Source organism: Aulostomus chinensis, chromosome 14, assembly GCF_037954235.1.
Source record: "Aulostomus chinensis isolate RoL2024-O1b breed Wild chromosome 14, RoL_Achi_v1.0, whole genome shotgun sequence".
NCBI lineage: Eukaryota > Metazoa > Chordata > Actinopteri > Syngnathiformes > Aulostomidae > Aulostomus > Aulostomus chinensis.
In genome coordinates this window covers 8,869,033-8,887,786 of record NC_141333.1, presented here as the reverse complement: position 1 = coordinate 8,887,786, position 18,754 = coordinate 8,869,033, and the positions used below count along the sequence as shown (strand labels likewise).

At 40.9% G+C, this 18,754-nt stretch overlaps 2 protein-coding genes across 2 annotated transcripts; one reads left to right on the top strand and one right to left on the bottom strand.

The window, feature by feature from the left end:
- Positions 1-2,064: 2,064 nt before the first annotated feature.
- ndufs7 (NADH:ubiquinone oxidoreductase core subunit S7) lies at positions 2,065-6,690 on the top strand. Its single transcript, XM_086224251.1, has 8 exons — positions 2,065-2,160; positions 2,934-2,970; positions 3,400-3,471; positions 3,557-3,677; positions 4,453-4,632; positions 4,996-5,042; positions 5,470-5,558; positions 6,252-6,690. Exons 1-8 carry the CDS (start codon positions 2,145-2,147, stop codon positions 6,347-6,349), a joined length of 660 nt encoding a protein of 219 aa, XP_086080377.1. The 5' UTR covers positions 2,065-2,144; the 3' UTR covers positions 6,350-6,690.
- Positions 6,691-8,113: 1,423 nt separating this feature from the next.
- gamt (guanidinoacetate N-methyltransferase) lies at positions 8,114-13,435 on the bottom strand. Its single transcript, XM_086224250.1, has 6 exons — positions 13,059-13,435; positions 11,540-11,685; positions 10,419-10,482; positions 9,994-10,061; positions 9,702-9,812; positions 8,114-8,380 (listed from the first exon to the last, which is right to left on the bottom strand). The coding sequence occupies exons 1-6, from the start codon at positions 13,234-13,236 to the stop codon at positions 8,240-8,242; spliced, it is 708 nt and encodes a 235-aa protein (XP_086080376.1). The 5' UTR covers positions 13,237-13,435; the 3' UTR covers positions 8,114-8,239.
- Positions 13,436-18,754: the final 5,319 nt, after the last annotated feature.

The window sequence follows — 18,754 nt, the reverse complement described above, 5'->3', positions numbered from 1 at the left end:
TCAAACTTCTTTTTCTTTCACTGCTTTCATTTTTATCGGTGGGAACTGATAACCTGCCATGTCAAATGTTTGGTTTCACTGAAAAATCCGAGAACTCGTTCATAGGAACTGTATGGAAAAGGGCAGACATGTTTAAAGAATACTTGGTAAGTGATTGGATGAACTATGTACCATCATTGGCCCTCTTCAGCCAATCAGAACAAACTGAGAGTGTAAACATATTTTCCTTCAAGGACGCCTTCGGTGCTGTACTTTGCCGTTCTTTTAAATCAGACACATTTTCCAGTTCTGATAGAACTTCTGTTTTTGCAGCATCTAGCCTGACCTCTTTAAGAGCCACCATCATTGTTCAGAACCAACACTTATTACATCTAAACCTTGCCAGTGTCTCCTCAGAGGAGCTCGTTGGTCCAAAACAAAAATGCATATCTTGAAGCTTTTCAAGCTAGTTTCTTCAATGATTTTTGTGACATTGTGATCTTGCTAAAGCAGCTACCTTGCAAGGTAAGACACTGATACAAAGCTATCAGTCACTCAAAGCAGGGAATTTATTTTTGTTACATATATTCATAATCACATTCTTTTGGAGGGACTATTGGAAGTTCTGGTCGTAGTTGGAAATTTCAAGCGGGACGAATCCTGAGGTCAGGCTTCCTACTTTTTCAGATTCATCCATCCCCATCCATCTATCTATTGTCTTCCGCTTATTCCCATATTAAGGGTTGTGGGGGGCTGGAGCCTATCCCTGCGTCAACGGGTGAGAGGCGGGGTACACCCTGGACAGGTTTTTCAGAGTCAGACTCAGGAAACTTTATTTATCTCCATGGGGGGCGGTTAATGTTACTTGTTATTCAGAGGTTTGCATTTGTCTCCAGATGCGCAGTGACAATGTCTGCATGTGCAACATTGCACTTCGAGCACTGCTATGACCTAATATTGCAGTTTAGATGCTGACAATGTGTGAGGGTTTTTGTGGGGTTTTTTTTTTTTTTTTGCTTTCCCGCTTTAAGTGGAATGTGGTCAAGTCTGGGTTGACGTCATTCCCAGTTCCATCCTCTGAATTCTGATAAAAAGCAACATTTGTTTAATTTGTTTGCTAAGAGTGAAATGGACAAAGCTTAAACATAGTACCTTTAAATCTTAGCTGAGTCAGGCAGAGGCTCAGAGGACATTCGAGTTTGCAATTCCCCTTGTGGATGAACAGATTCATCAAACAATAACTATTGGATTAGCTAATAATCCATGTGTCGTGCTGCTCTTAAATTCTCCCAGCTGTTTAGGTTACGTTCATATAGTAAAAGGCTCCACATCATCACTGCTCTCCTCGAGTAAAACACAGTCAAGCAGCTTGAGGATTTTACTACAAGCTGACTGGAAGTGAGTGAATAGTTTAACTGTTTGTGATTAACTTCATTTAAATAAAATGATTGCAGAGATTCGTACAAATATATATAATAGTTCATCATAGAATCTCATTACTGCAACCAGCAGTGTGACAAATAATCATAACTTTGGTCTGTTTACTAAAACTACCTCTATCTGAAGCATTCATCTTACTCTGTCAGGGTTTTAGTTTTGTTTTTTTTACATTTTAAAACCCAGTTTCTTAACTGAATAGACAATTTTTTTAATTGCATGTTTATACATAATACATACATACATAATACATACATATGTCATATAAATAACCCCCTCTGTTAGTCCAGGTTGACCTTTCTTGTCCAATTAGTGGGGATTTGAACCAGCAACACTCTGCAGAGTATAGAGGAATTTTAACATATATGCCTAATTAGTGAATTTCAATCACACTTGAATTATGAGATACATTTTCTGGGAAGAGCATTTGATTCTGATTTTAATAATAATAAAATGTGTGAACAGTGCTCAGGTCTACATGGAAGCCATGAACCCAGACTATTAATACAATTTCAAGACAGTTGCCCTGCCATGGTGGCCGAGTGCGGGGTTACTTTGCTATTCCTGCTTTCGTATGTCATGTCAGATATAAAAATGTAAAAGTCACTCTTAAATAAGCAGCTGCTAAAACATCGTAGTATGAATGTTTTGACCGGAGTCGTTACAGCAGCGCCCTCAGCAGCGCGAGCATAGACTTGAAGCGGTTTGACGTAACCAGAAATTCAAAGATGGCGGCGTTGGTCGGTGAGTGATGTTTTGGTTAAAATGATTTGCTTTTGCACGTCGTCGCGGTATTTCTATACGTGTTTTCTGAATATAACTTGAAATTCAAGCACACGGCGGGATAGGACCGAGTGATTTCACTGTGTCGGTAGCCGGAATATGTAACTTTTAAGTGAATACGCACACTGACCTTGCTGCGTCTGCGTTAGCATGGCAGCTAAGCGTGTTAGCTAAGTTAGCTCTTACACAAACTCCAGCTGTAACGTCAGCAGCAAACAGAGGGCAAATTAACACTCACTAATTCTGTGTAACACCACTCACTATTTATCTAACTTGGTGTTGATTTGCCTCATATGTGCATGCACTTTGTTGTGAAGGGATCAGTTGAACACTACTGAAGGTTTAGCCTTGTCAGAAGATATTATACGTATATGTTGATTGTATTGAGGTACTAACAGCTATAGGGGAAATAGATGATTCTTATCGTAACCAGAACGGTTCAGATTCATGCATGCCGTCAGATTTCTGTTGATGAGGTTTCACCAAAGGTTCATGCTTTGCAAAAGTATGTAAAAGCTATACAGACTGTGATTTTTGTGTTTGTGTCCTTGTCAAAGTTCTCCGTGTTGCTTTTAGCTGCTTAATAAGTAATGGTGACACTATGTCATTTAAACAAGTTAACACGAGTGAAAGTAATAATATAGTAGTTCCTGAAGTACCCTTAATATATCAGAAATATCTGAAGTAGGAACAAGTATACTTTCTTCAGTGTGTGGAATGCTTTTATTCTGCAGTGCCTCGCCTGGCCTTGTCTGGCAGTTTTTCAACAAGGTAAGAACCTTTTAATCCTTCTCCTGTCTAAAATTAATTCAAACTACTTCTGTCCTGCTCCTCCCCCCTGCTGTTACAATGTGTTGTCATTTTATGTATTTATACTATTATGCGGTACTGCCATTTCTTAGGTCTGGCTACTTGTTTAGAAACTGCTTTGGGAAAAATAACAGGGCACAATGCACACCCAAAATGTGATGTGTTTATTTACCTCACAGCAGTAGGACTTGCCTGGGATTTTTATCAACGTGACGCAAACCAAGCTTTGTCTTTACATTTTTGGCAAAAAATGTTCATGTCACACTTCTTCCTGACAAATCAATTGACCCTTAACTGCCACTGACTGGTACTTGAATGTAACTTTCCTTAAAACTGTAATATCTTTTCTCTTCACTATTTTTATGATGTGGCCTGTTCTCCATCCAACAGGCCCATTTCGGTGTTTTTCCTTCAACAGAAGAGTCTGCATAGCGGTGCTAAAAGTGAGAACACCACGACAAGGTGAGACAACCTGCATAATTCTCAGTGTAGAAGTCCAGTAAGTGTCTGGCACCGAGCGAAGTTCTTCTCTGTCCTGCTGTTGCAGCGTGGTTCCAGCCCGAGAGAAGAGCACAGCAGTGGCAGCAGCCAAACCAGCATCTGTAGCCAGCAGCAAGGGCGAATATGTCATCACCAAGCTGGATGACTTGATTAACTGGGCTCGCAGGGTGAGTAGATAAGAAGGATAAAGGCTAATGCTGGTTTGTTTGGACCTGGTCTTTTTTCCAATAATGCGGCTATTGTTGGTCAATTGGTCACACTAATGTTGTGCCTGCCAGCTGCACTGTAGTGATTTGGGGCAACAGGTGCAAACACAACATATATCTTGGCGAGTTGCAAAAGCTTCCCATAGCGTTGCAAATAAACACAATTTATCTCTGAGTCCGGCTGAGAATAAATCCAGAGCCCACACAGAAACCAGACATTGTGAATTCATGCTTGAGAGTTTTCATTTACTGTTAAACTTTGATAAACCATAAGGTATTTGTTTATTTATTTTTTTGGGATTCCTGGCTGTTGTTTTATAACTAAGCTCTTCTTGGTTAATATAATAACTAATATGTTTTGTTTTTATTTGATCAGTAGGCTGTGAAACTTGAATAGCCCTTCTTGGATAAATAAATCAGTCTGAATCTGAACCATCTCCTAGCAGTCAAGGCCTCCCATATAGACACAATCTGAAGGGTTCTTAATGGGATCGCCTGCAGCCAGTCTCAGCAGTTCTAGCTGGTCAGTGTGAGAGAATGTGACATGTCTTTACAGCTCAGTCGCAGTTAAATAGAACCAATATGAACCCTGTCAAACTGCTTTATTGGGTGAATTGCTTAAACAGTCAGGTGACATGTTGAAGCCACAAGTATTCAGCCTGTATGATTATACACCAAAGTGTGTATATTGTTTTCTTCATCAGTACTTAAAGCTTCCGTGCTGCTTCTCCCTCAGAGCTCTCTGTGGCCCATGACCTTTGGCTTGGCATGCTGTGCAGTGGAGATGATGCACATGGCGGCACCCCGTTACGACATGGATCGTTTTGGGGTGGTATTCAGAGCAAGTCCCCGACAGGCTGATGTCATGATTGTGGCAGGAACGCTGACAAATAAAATGGCTCCTGCTCTGCGGAAGGTGAGGGGGGGGGGGTCCAGATATAGAATCAGCAGCAATGTTGCCAGATGCTGTGATGAGATGTACTTTTGTCAGCTACAGTCAGCATGCTACGTTCATGCATCATACAACATCATGTCAAGTTTGATTTGACATCAATGAAACGAAGCCTTTATGAGATGCTGGTTAGCTGGTAAAAAAAATATCTTCCTTCTCTGCTCAGAGACACTCGGTTCCTCAGTGCAACTTGTGTGTGCAGGAGGGGAGAGCTGAGAACAGTATAGCTGTGTAAACGCTGGCAGGATTATGACCCGTCTGTCTGTGTTCAGATTAGTTCTTAGTCAGACGTATACATAACACCGCTGAATTGCTTCCCTCCAACAGGTGTACGACCAGATGCCCGAGCCAAGATACGTCATTTCCATGGGAAGGTAAGCTGGCAGCTGAGGACATTTGTCTTAAGCAACAGAATTTTTATAACCAGCATAGCTCCCTTCCTCCCCCAGTAATCATTTAATGCCTCAGCACCTGTCATCTTTCTGATTTATGGTCTGTAGTATCCTGCTCAAGCATCCAGCCTCCACAGCTGACGTGACTCTTAACTGTGATTTTGTTTCTTTCTCCTCGGAGTCCTGATGTTAATGGGCCCAAGCAGAGATATTTAATCTTACAGCTCCATAGCTAGACCTCTGCGTCGGTGTCTTCTATCCAGTCAGGCTGTGTACTGTCATCCTGCTTTCTGCAGGTCGCAAAAAGTCACATTAATTTGTATTTTACAAGATAGCGATTGGAGAGTTAAGCTGTTCGAACGATGTTTCAGTGATTATAAAACTCTAAAAACGGATTTCTCTGTTGCAGCTGTGCTAATGGAGGAGGCTACTACCACTACTCCTACGCTGTGGTCAGAGGCTGCGACCGAATCGTACCAGTGGACATTTATGTTCCAGGTATACTCAGCTGCTCTCACTCACTGCAGGAAAATCCTAATACCCAAGTAATGAAGACCATTAAAATTGTGACATACAGGATGCCCCTTTCCCACTGGCTAAAAAAACCAGCCAATATTGGGTCCTGTTGATAACTATATTACAATGGAAGTTTATCTACCATGAAGGCAATGAAAGCTTTCGCCTCCGTGGTTCAGTTTTGTCTCCTTGGCCTCAATTCGACCTGTTTGTGTTCAAGCGGAGCTCTTACATTGCTCAGTTGGTGTTTAGTTTTGGAGCGTTCCATATCTTTGGTTAAAAAAAAATGAAATAGTAACCACATAAACAGCGTGACTGCTCAATATGCTGTTTTTCTTTTTCTTTTTTTTCTATATCTAATTGTTTACGAAAACCCGAGGTCCTACGCTCGGGTGATTTTGGTTCAAGTTTCAGGTTTAAACAACCCATGGATTTGTGTAGTGGGAAATGTTTTGGAGTCACACAAATGAGTGAGTGAGGACATCCCTGTGTTAAGGTTTAACATTAGATTTGGTTGTTCAAGCCCCTTAATTCTCGAAGTGAAAGTGTGTTGTGGGCCATTATTTAACACACCGACAGTTGGAACGGATGCAGGCTCAGTCAGACCGAATATGGGGGGTTAAACATCTCCACCAAAACCCTGTGAAGCCCACATTTCTCTTCTCCTGTCCTCAGGTTGTCCACCCACTGCAGAGGCTCTCCTCTACGGAACTTTACAGTTGCAGAAAAAAATCAAACGTGAGAAGAAGCTCGCGATCTGGTATCGGAAGTGAGCGTGCAGTATGTGTGAATGTGTCGATCCAGTATGTAAATGTTGTATTTCTGGTTTAATTTGGAGCGTTGCTCCTCTTCCACATAGAGCTGCAAGTAATATTTCAATAAGTTAATGTTTTCATTATCTTCAGCTGTATCACTGCTGCTTTTCAACAGATGTAGTCAGCTCAGTTTTCCTCTCTGATCAAGTATGAGCTTTATGTAAGACATCAGTTCATATTTATTCAAACAGCCATTTACAGATATAGTTCAGACATCAGACCCTGTCACTGTAAGATGTGAGTATCATCCTACATTGTCCTGGCTATTATTTTAAATAAACCTGATTCATGGAAAAGCACGATTGTAGAATCTGTCATTGTCAAAGTGACCACTAGGTGGCTCTTGTGAGTTCCCAGTCTGACCTTAAGACTCAGAGCAGTCGCTGGAAGCGAAACCATTTTTTTATTGTGTTAATTATACTTTGAGGTCATTGTCTTCTTAAAATATGCAAATCCATAAAATACATGCTTAAAAGTTGGCTTTGAAAGTGGGGTTTGTGTGTTCTGTCAGCTGCAGCACTCACTCTGCTGTACACCAGCTCCCATCATCTTGTGTTCAGAGAGAACGCAGAATATCTTGATTTTATGTGAACACTGTTTATAAGCATCTTCCTAAAGAGTCAACAGAATCAGGTTTGGTTTTGGGCTGCACTGCTGAAGGGTGACACTTTCAGTCCCTGCTTCTGTGTTTGCTTTCATTTGCATCTAATAAACTGGTTTTATGTTTATGAAGCTTTGCAGTGTTAAAAGATGAAAGAAACACTTTCAGGGCCAAAGTCACTATGTATGGGTTTAATATTGGGTTATCCTTGTGTTAGATTTTTAAGTCATTTACATATGGTAGGAAGATTTGTCCCACAAATTCAAATTAGTTTAATAAATGGCGGAACGGATTATTTACATTCTGTGTTAATGCACTTGAAAAGGTTTATGGCAATGTTTCAGAGTTCCCAACAACCACTGTATTTTTTTTATTAACCTTTTTTTCTTAGTATAAATGAAATATTAAAAAAAAAAAAATCCTGACCATTTGTATGGAATCAAATATTATAAAATAATTCTTCTGTGACTGTGAGATCTCTTCCGCCCCTTTATGTCTCTGCACTAGAGTGTGGACTCAACTCCTAAAATATAAGTCACATGCCTCCTGATTCTGCTCCAGGATCATCCAGCTGCTGAAGTCTCCCCACTGCCTGGTGTTGCATCATCACTCCTAATGATTTATGTGTCCTCACCAGGTGCTAACTTCTCCCCCACGTGTTCAGATAACCTGTGCTGCTATCTACCACCAGAAATTAAAATGTACTGCAAACTGTTTGTCCCTGTACATTGTGGATTATTAACAGCCGGTCCATTCTGTTTGTGCATTCAACAACCACACATGTTGCTAGTAGATGATTTCTCATGAAATGAAGAGAATTAGTGAGAACAAGTCTAGCAGATAGGAAATGCTGGTTTCAAGGAGTCAGATGAGAAACGACGAGCAACCATGAGGTTTTTCAAAATCAATGTGCAATTTTTTTTTTTAAACCCTCGTTATCTCGATATGCGTGACTACAATAGATTACTTCTGCGATAGTCGAGCAGTCTGCATGTTTTACAGAACTGCTTCTAAGAGGCTACTGACTTCAGCTTAAATGTATCAGTATGAAAACGAGTCTTGACCTGAGTGGAAAACAGTAATGCCAAGTCAATTTATAATAAACAAAATGGCCAAACAAGCATGGTTCGGACTTGGGTTTATTGAAAAGTTGAGAGTGAGGTAAAGACATTGAGCAGGTCAGGATAGAAGGCACGGTGGTGTAAAAAAACAAAAAAAGAAACAGGCTGCAGCAGTGCTTTGGGACTTTACTCTTTGAGAACGGTGGGAGTGATCATCTTATGGAAGGAATAGTATTTGCATTCGCTGGGTGGTACAATGTCCATGGTGGTGGTGCTAATCTTCTCCTTCTTGAAGCCTGCTTGGAGCAGCTGAGGCACTTGAGTCTCCTGAAAATCATTAACATTCACAGTCAGTTGTCGGTGTGAGACAGCGTTATCGGCTTGCACAGCCCGATCCTGCTAATCAACAACCTAAAGGTTACTGCTGCACGTAACTCAATTCGGAAGCTTTTAAACAGACGATCAAACACAAGAATGAATACTCTGACAATGTAGTACATCTGTTGATGGTTGACAGGTATCAGTAGCCCTAAGAACAACGTGATACACTGAGATTTATTTCAAGTGTCAGTTGAGTGTTCACCCTTCTAAAAGGCAGAATGCCTCTTCAGACTTCAGACTGTACTGCTGGTATAAGCTGCTGAATCTTGTCTCCAGTTCCAAATAGTGGCTGGCGTCCTCATAATTGTTGTTGTTTTTTTTAAATCCCACAAAAAAAACATTTTGCAATTTTTAATTCTGAAATGCATTCACAGTCGATGAGTGATGCAGTGAAAAGTCTGCATTTTCCAACTTGGCTGTAAATGTAACTTACTGTCTGACCCCGCAATGCCACAGGGATGATGTGTAACTCTGAATTTAGCATCAGTTTTGTAAGTCTGCTAAGCCAAAAGTCAGTGGGATTTTTACACTGGATTTTCCATCATTGCAGAAAAAAAAGCTCTGTGGCGAACATTTTTCACCATTTCGCCATGAAAGTCTTTACAAAAGAACACCCTTTTTATGTTTTTGGAAGTATAAATGAAGCAGCTAGAAGTAAAAAGCTAACACGCTATCCCGGAGCAACACTATCTAAGCTGTATCCTTCCCCTGTGTTCAGTTTGATGGTGTTTTAAGGTCCTTGACAGTCTCGTTTAGCCACAGGCTAGCAATGGCCTTTTGATTTACGTGTGGTATTAACTGACATATTTATACTGTAGAACTCTATTTTAGTAATTTTACAAAACACCTATTTTGATTTAGAGATGATGGAACTGGAGTCTGACAAATGCAAAGTTAGTTCTGGGTTTTAGGAATCATTCCTGCACCATCATGTGTAATAGGAGGGAAACTACAGCGCCAACCCCAAGTGCAAAATTTACAATAATATTTTAGAACGACACATTTGTCTTTTTGTAAACTTTGAATGGCAGTGGCATTCTAAAATTACAATTTGATCTTTACAACTTCTTAAAGCACTGCAGCATTCCCTCCAAGTGTTAAACCAAAGTAATTAATATCAAGAGAAAATAATAGCAAAAACTAACGCCTTGCATTGGTTGCCCAAGCAAAGTTGCCGAGAGGATGCGAGCTGGTACGGTGATGGATTTTAAACAGATTCACGTGAATCTGATCCATATTTCTGGAGGAGATTGTGAAGGTGACCAACCTCAAACATCTTCTCAATGTTGTCGTATTTGGTCTTGAGCAGCTCGCCCCAGGAGGTCAGGTTACAGTAGGTGAGGACGCCGCCGGGTTTCAGCAGCCGGTGAGCGTGACCCTGCAGAGAAACCCAGACGGATTGACAAATCAATCAGCCCACCAAGCCCAGCAGAGTATTATGACCTGAACAACACTGACAGTCTGTACTATGTGTACCAAAATAAACCCCATATTTTTGAATGAAGGTCATTCATTTAATCCAGAAAATGTAAATGTAAAACCTCTGATTAACTACCTACCTTGATGAAGTCAAACTGGTGGGTGTGCCACGTGTCCTCAGACAGAGGGTATGTGTCATACAGGATACCTGCCAGAGGACACAACAGAACACATTAACCGTTTATTTCTTTTACATCTAAAAATGTTTCCCCCTTTAATCCTAGAGCAGGGGAATTAAAAAAAAAACAACATGATTTCTGACACCAGCGATTTGAATTTTGCTAATATGTATTTGACTCATCTACGCTGTGAGTAGCAGCACTGACTTCCCGTGTCACAACTGTCCGTTCCTTTATCACCGTTTGGTGTGACTGTGCAGTTTGCATGTTGAGATGTACACGTTTCTTCCCCTTCCAAGCTCACGACGACGCAGTAAAAAGGGTGTGTCAAGCAGAACAGTTGCACATATGAGCCCACTTCCCTCCACATCTGGATGACTTCTTACCATCAAAGTGGTTTTCTGGCAGGGTGGGAACAACTTCCTCCCAGAGACCCTTCAGAGGGACGACCTGCAGCCACACAAAGAACACTTTCACTCATGGGGAAACTTTACCATGAACCACATCTGCAGGCAGGTTCACCAAGTTTAAACTAATATATCTGTGAGAAGTAGGGACTTTCCCATTTAGCGGCCATCATAACAGCACCGGACAATGCTAGCTTTATTATCAGTCAGAGGGTATTCACCGATAACAGAAGCTAAGGGTTATTTGTTGATGTGAAAGCAGATTAATCTAAAAGCTTGTTTTGTATATTTTTATGACTACAACTCTTCTCATCCATTTTCCTGGGGTTCCACTGATATCGCACCAGATTTTTGCCTTGTTGACCTCACCAGCCATCAGCAGATGAGATGACATTCACAGACAGCAGTGGCCAATGTAGATGTAAAAGGTTATAAGAAAGGTTTCAGATCTGAATTTGTCTTAAGATGATGTGATTAAAAGGCTGAAAACAGTTGAGTATTATGTTGTCCCCCCCCCCCCCCCCCGGCACATAAGGAGGAGTAACAAAACCAACAACAAAAAACTCATCTGGACTGGTTTTAGCCCAGTTACTAATCTAAATGTCTCTATCGATTCTGGCCCAGAGTTTCACAACTGGTGCATCCCTATAATTCACAACCTATTAGTATTTCTTATAGTGAAGATTTGTCTCCATGGCTCCAGGTCATAAATAAAAATGAAAAAATCTCTACAAAAACCATTGGCTAAATTGTTATTTTAAATGGTAAATGGACTCAATTTTATATAGCGCTTTTCTACCTTAGCGGTATTCAAAGCGCTTTACAGTGTCATCTCATTCACCCATTCACACACACACTCACACACTGATGGTGGAGGCTGCCATGCAAGGCGCCAACCTACTCATCAGGAGCAATTATGGGTTCAGTATCTTGCTCAAGGACACTTCGACATGGTCACCGGGGTCGAGGATCGAACCAGCGACCCTTTGGTTGCGAGACGGCCACTCTCCCCCTGAGCCATGCCGCCCATTTTAAACATCTGTAACAGCATCAGTGCCTCCCAGCTACTGGTTGATAACTCACTGCTAGGTGCCACTGACCTTGTGTGACTGAGCCTTGGCCCAGTTCTCCAGTCTGGCAAAGACGCCATCGTTGCACTCGATGATCCAGTGCTCCTCGATGGGGAAAGACTCAACTTTAGTGGCAGCAATGGCCATGCCGAAACCGATCTCCAGAACCCGACCGCCTACCACAAGTACAGCAATTGTTAACAACTTTAAACCTCCTGGAGATTTGCGGGGTGATTTCGCTCGACAACTCAGTAATTGTTTTCCACTTTGTTTCTCAAATTTAATATGTGACATTTTTCCCACTTCCTTGCATCCTGCTGGCAGGTGGCTTATTCTGTTTAGGTGAGCCAGCATATTTCCCCTTGATTTTGCAGGTGCATTTCCAAGATATTTAATGTTCAGGGGTGTGGTTTCTCCCAGCTGTGTAGTAATAAATGGATAGCCAGTTGGTTCCACGTAGCTAAAAAGGTCAAAGGGTTTCATTTCCTTTCAGAGAGGAATATAAATAGATAGGAAAGAAGGCTATTTGTTTGCTCGACCCCCCCCCCGCCCCCATAATGATTTACTGGTCTTCAATCAGTCGCATCAGCAGCCCTGTGTTGAATTTTCATGAAGCTGAAATGAGCACAGATATGGCGAAAATAACCCAAGACACTCAGGTGTCCTTTCCCAAATGTAAATGGCTTTTTTCATGACGCAAAAAAAACCTGTTACAAAACAAAAATATTTTGGGGAAAAAGTATCAAAATTAACACTTGAAATTTGGAACAAAGTGTAACATTCAATGTAGGAACTGGCCTTCGACTATCCCCCCCCCCCCCCCCCGTGCCTTCCACACTTTATGATCTGCATTGTCTGTGTGCTATCTGAAAATATTCAAATGAAAACACCTGCAGAGGACAAGGTAACAAAATACATTTCAACATCCCAAATTCCCAACACAGCTACACACTGCTATTTGACGGTTGAGGGCCATATGCTGTTCCCTCCCCTCATGTCCATGAGGATGTGTGGATCAGTCTATTTTCACTTAACGCAAAGATGAGCTGCCTCCCCTGCAGGATCTTGGCTACTTCCCATGAGCAGTGACAGCTGCTGTAGTACTCCCGCTGACACTGAACACCATGTTGCTCACGCTTTCACGCGTGTCCTCCACATCCATCAGGAAAAGGCAGGAAAAAAAACTTCAAGTGTGGATGAAATAAGCAAGTACAGCCACTCTGATAAAGCACTGCACACTTTTAAAGTAAAATCTTCAACACTTGTTTGGATTTTTGTCCACTAACCTGATAAAAGTTTGACCCAAGGTTGAAAACATACCTTTAAATTATCAACATGTTTACTTAACATCCACCTGACAGTTTAAATTACATAGTAACAGACAAAGATGCCTACAAAACAGCTATAAAGCCCTACAGACTCTCTGATGACACTTAATGGGCACCAACTACAGGCCTCCAACTTCACCCTATCCCCATTATCGGACGTGTACGTGCAAGGCAGGGTCGCGTCCGATAATGGGCGACACTCATTAAACTTAGCCCTTTACCTTTTGAGGCGGCAACGGTCGCCAGGGAGTGCATGTACGGGGTCTCCCAGCGCTCCATCACGGGCTTGCCCATGATCTCCAGGTGCGTATCAGCGTCATTGTAGCCGGCGTTGGCGTCGTGCCAGGACTCCTTGCAGTCCTCCCCCTTAGAGAATATAGGCTGAGCAGCGGTGGTCATTTTGTTTTGTTATGGAGGAGGTGGTGGCTGTCGTTTGGTTCCGGTTAACAGTTTGGCTGTCTGTGTCTCCACACACACGAGAGGGGCGGAAAAGCAAGAGCCGTCGGTTTATATCGGGCTCAGAGTGCTGACGCTGCGGGAGTTTGACTACAGGTCAAAGGCGCAAGCACGTCGCCGGAGAAAGAACGCTGGCCGCTGGGCCCGAGATCCTCCCCGAATGAGATGCTTCACTCTGGAGAACAACTCCAGCTGTGTGTTCAGAGCTCGTTTTCTTTATTCTCAAATTTCCTGCACTAGCCCTCCATAGTTTTCGCAGTCACAATTTTGACAAATAAATCCAGGGATTTTTTAAGGTCATAAAATACCTGGAAAATCTTGGTATCTGAAAATAAGAACCACCAGGCTTGGAAGAATTTAAAATAATAAATCCTTAAAAATGTTTAAAAGGTCACAAAGATTTCTTTCACAAGCACTTTGATATTAATTTTAAATGGGTTCATGTGTTGTAGCGTATTAATTCAGAACGCTGGTGAATTTTGACATGGATTTCTCTGCGTGTTCATGTTCGAACAGACGTTTCAGAGGATAAACCCTCGACATTTTACTCGTCGGTGAACATGTGTGAACTTTGTAAATTGTATTTTCAGTTTTGTGTTTAATTGGGGTAGCCTGCCAGCCATTGCAAATAATTTTGTTGATATGACAAGAACGCATAATTTGCCTGAAGAAAAAAAAAATTGTAATGTGTAATTTGTGGCCAATCTTTGATTGATTTGTGTTGATGGAGTGTTTCTTGATCAGACACATGGTTTATTTCCTGACTGTTATATGTGGCTACCTTTATGTCATGGCCACTCTAGGGCTCTGTCAGCCACAGTAATCATATTTTACATCACCTGGGACTAAAAGAACAATCTGCAGACAAAATTTTCATGTACATATTTTGCTTTTAGTGTGCAAAAATAGTTGGGTTTTTTGTTTTGGTTTTCTTTTTTAATTGTTTCATTTTATTTTCCTGTGTACATCCTGGCATCGATGGGACGTCACAGCCAGAATGTGCCTGTCCACCAATAAAAAAGTGCCTGACTAGTTATTGTCCTTGCAAGTGGAAGAAGAAACATGAACAACTCCTTTTACATAAAACAAATTATTTTCATCTCATATAACAGTGCTCAGATAGTGGTTTGTTGTTGTTGTTGTTGTTTGGAACCGATAAGAGGATTAGTGGTCTCCTGGACTGGGAGCAGAGTGGGAACTTGTTGTGTTTTTCTGCTCTTTGAGTGCTGGCACGGACAGCTGAAGTCAAGCACTGGATCTTATTCACATGAACATTTGTTCTTGTTGCATAACCTGATTTGACCAGCCCAATGAACTGCAAAGAGAATAAATACAGCCTTTGCTTGCTATATGAAATACTTCTTTACCAGTGAAAATAAAACTAAATGTAATATTGCAGTTACACTGCACTTATATTACTATTCAAAGGGGTCAGAACTTCTGCTTCCGCCGGGCTTCGGCTATTTTGAATGCTTCTGTTGTCTGCAAACATGTTCCATGCAGTTCTGTTTACAAACATCCTGTGCGATGAAAACTAATATTATGGGGTTTGTAATAGAATGGCGGTGAGCAAATGTGGTCATTTCAATTCAGAAATATCAGAACTGGCCAAGTAGAGTATTTGTGGACTCTCACTCTGATTTTCGCATTACTCTTGAAGTGCTCGCGCAGAATAGAGTGGTGTGTTACACTGAATTACTCTAATCATTGATTATTCACACCTGATGTACAGTCGGTGTGATAAACAGGGGGTAGGATTATTAAATTATTGGTATAAAAATAGAACATTCATAATGGCATCAAGTGAGAAATTGGTTTATGACTGATAACGTCACTATAAATTCACAGTTGATTGTCAGGGACACTGCCAAAACTCTGTTGATGTTTTACAGCGGTACAAAAGTGATAACGTGCAACGGTAGACTTTATTGATCCATGTGGGAATATTACTGAAATGGAATGAATAAAAAAAAAAAAAAAAGCATTTAGTGTCAGGTTTCAATGAGCTTCCTGTGTGCTTCTCATTGAGAGTAGTTGGAGGATATTTCATTTTTAGTGTTAAACATTTTACATAAAAATGAAAAAGAACTTGCAAATGAGGCCCGTGTAATAAATTCGAAATCTTCTATGAATCCCTCACACTTGGCTTTTTTCCTTTCAGCGTGGTTCCTGATGCAGCGGGACAGTGTGACGGTCAACTTTACATCCCCTCTGCCACGGTTACCCATCATCCACTTCACTCCCATTAGATGAAGCTGAGTGGGCTCGGCTCCTCAGTGAGGGTCCTCTTCAGATTGCAGATTTTCATCCACCTACCTCTCTTACACCAGGCTCTTCATCTGCACTGCCTTTGAGTAATACTTAATTCCACAAGAACTCCCATTCATGCAGCTGCCTCAGCACACGGAGAACAGTAAAGCATGACTCTTGTTCTGCTGTTCTCAAACATTGTCATGTAACAGACCCCCTGAAGCCCATCTCAAACCATTTGATGAGATGTTCCAGGAAATGTTCCACTTTGGTAAATGTTGGTTTTGAATTGCAAACCTACTCAGTCGGGCGAGAGTGTAATCTAACAGGGGTAATTTCCAGTTATTTCAATTACAGTGGTTTGAAGTATCTCCTATATTCACTAAACATTACATCATGATCCTTCACGTGACTATAAAGATACTGAGAGCAGGACTGTTAACCTGTCCAAGGTCTAAACGGCAACCTAAAGGTGATTGTGTATTTGCCGTTTTTTCATTCTTTACATTCTCTACTTTGCTACGTTTTCATTGTGATGCAAGAATTCAAAAAGTTGCTTGCTTGAGAAGGAGACTGCTTTTGAAGCCCACTCAAAGACTGCAATAAGTAATAATACCTGTCGTATCCCGCATTTTTTACATTCCTCTTAACAACACAAATTTCCGTCAGTAATATTGAATTTGTAAAACAATAGTTCTCATCAAATATTTGCAGTTTTGCTGTGTCCTAAAATTAAGAGCAGAATTATCTTCAGAAGGACACAAACACACACTTAATCACATGCTAATTAATATGAAAACGACACAATTTTTAGGCAATTTCCCTGTTGCTGTATAACAATGAATGGATGCATGAAAAAAAAAAAAAGCAATTATCTAAAAAACCAGATGCAGTAAATAATACACAGAGCTCAACTGTCTGGTGAGGGATTTGAAAATGGGGAGGGAGTGTGAAATATTGAACAGCGTAGCCTTATTGCAGTTATTATAGGACACCATCCCCTTGTATATTTGAAGTTTTGAAGTTGTAGAGCAAAGACAGTTTGTTCCTTTTCTCATTCAAATCAAAAAAAAAAAAATTGTATGATGGAGGTGACACGTCAGAGCAGCCTTTCTTATACTCACGTCCACATGTACTTGTTTGATACATCAATAGGAGCCTGATTGATTTATTATGTGACCTGTTTCAACAAAGGTCTCCTGTTTTGCTTCTCTCCCAGGTAGCGTGCTGCTGTCCTCAGCATTCTTTTGTCAGGCTCAAAGGAAAGATAATGTCCAGTGATCGGAGGTAAAGGGCGACCAGATAACACCTCAGTTCATTATCAGTCAGTGCAGAGGTCTCTTGAGATTTTCACATTCCAATAAATTTCTCTACAATATGTATTGCGTCAGAGACACAAAAATGTGAATCTACCAAAGGCATTTTATTGATGATGATGGTGATGATGAGATGGTTATAGATGTGAAAAAAAATCTTCATTTTTGTCTTGAATTCTGATTTCTTTAGTTGAAGTCTGACTGATATAAACTACTTTGTGTGTCCCTTTTATTCAGTTTTGTGTACCGCAAGACTGCGTTTTGAACTATTCAAATATGGGAGATCGTTTTCTGTCTCTGAACACAGTTGCCAAAGGGAAGAAGGAAACTCTTATGTCTTTTGTATCATTTGCTGGGTTTAACTTTTTATTTAATATATGTATACAAAACAAAAGCCTTTTACATTGTATGAAAATATACCTTTTCACCTGGAAGAAATCATGGACATCAGCCCCCTGGTGGTAGTAAATGTTAAGATATACTGTGTAGGATGCAACAAAACAGCCGCTTGCTTCTGCCAATCTGTCAAATTGCATTTGACGTCCATGTCTGTTAGTACTCATATTCTGCTTTATATATTTGCAGACTTTAAATACAACTTGTCATCTTTACTACCTCAGCTATACTCACTCAGCATTGAAGATGAGCGTAATATGAAATGTCAGTCATGTCATTTCAGGCTATAAGACTCGAGTTACTGACAAAAACTTCTTTTGTGCAGTCACAGTGACCTTGGCCATCCCAACCTAGTCACTTCAAATTTATTATTTTCAAGATGTTGTGTTTTGCGAATGGGACAGACATTGGACACCAACTCAAAAACAGAATGTCTTCAGCCATAAAAAATGTTTTTATCAGCAGTGAATCCAACACAAGTAGTGAAATGTACAAAGAGTTGATGTAGACGATGGATATGAACACTGGACCTTGATCCATGTGGCTTGGCTGAACTCAACCTGGAAGAGCAACATGGCACCAGCACGCTATTTGCCCACCACCTGTGTGGAGAGGTTTGCCCAACAGGAGGCAAGCAGAAGTGTGGATCCAGGCATGACCCTGATCCTGGTGTAGTAAAGTAGTTCTAGGCACATGGAATGTTAATTTTCCTTCGTGGTGAAGGAGCTAGAAGTAGTTTGGCAGGTTGAATTATACCAGCTATTTGGGTGCCTACCAAAGTGCCTGAGAAGGCTGGATTCTCTTTTTCTTGGTGTTCACCAGGGTGAAAGACATCACGTGTGAACTCACTACTCCCTGGCTGAGTAGCATTGTGTTTGAGTTTGGTCCACGGACTTAGAAGGTTCCTGTCTTGCAACCACATGTCGCTGGGACATGTGATTATCTCTGATTTGCACTACGGTAAAAGGGGAATATGGCCTTTTTGAGGTGCCTGGGTGGTATCCTTCATGGGTCATGCACCACTTGCTGACACTATATTTCTGCTTAAGCTTTCAGGGACCACATGGTGAATAATACAGAAACCTAGAAGAGGATGATTGTGAGGAATGACCTGACTGATCTGAACCGAAGAAGTGTTTATAATCATGAAACATACATGATCCAGCATAAAGTGACTCATACTTCGCACAAGATCAAAGCTTGACGTTATTATTTTACCATCAGTGGAGAAACAACATGTAATAATTTAACAATATTTACTTAATTCAACCCGGCAGTAAAATAACATTTAAACAGCAGCTCTGGATATTCAAAAGGACGTGATGTCATCTTGCTGTCGTGACATTGTCACCTTCTCCTTCTGTTCTAAATTGACTACTCAACAAACAACTCCTCATCACATCAAATGAAATTTGAAAAACCTTTTGTTATGGACTTAAGTCCCAGTGGAGAGTCTGCTATAATTCCTGACATACTGTAGTATGACCTCAGTTTGCCCT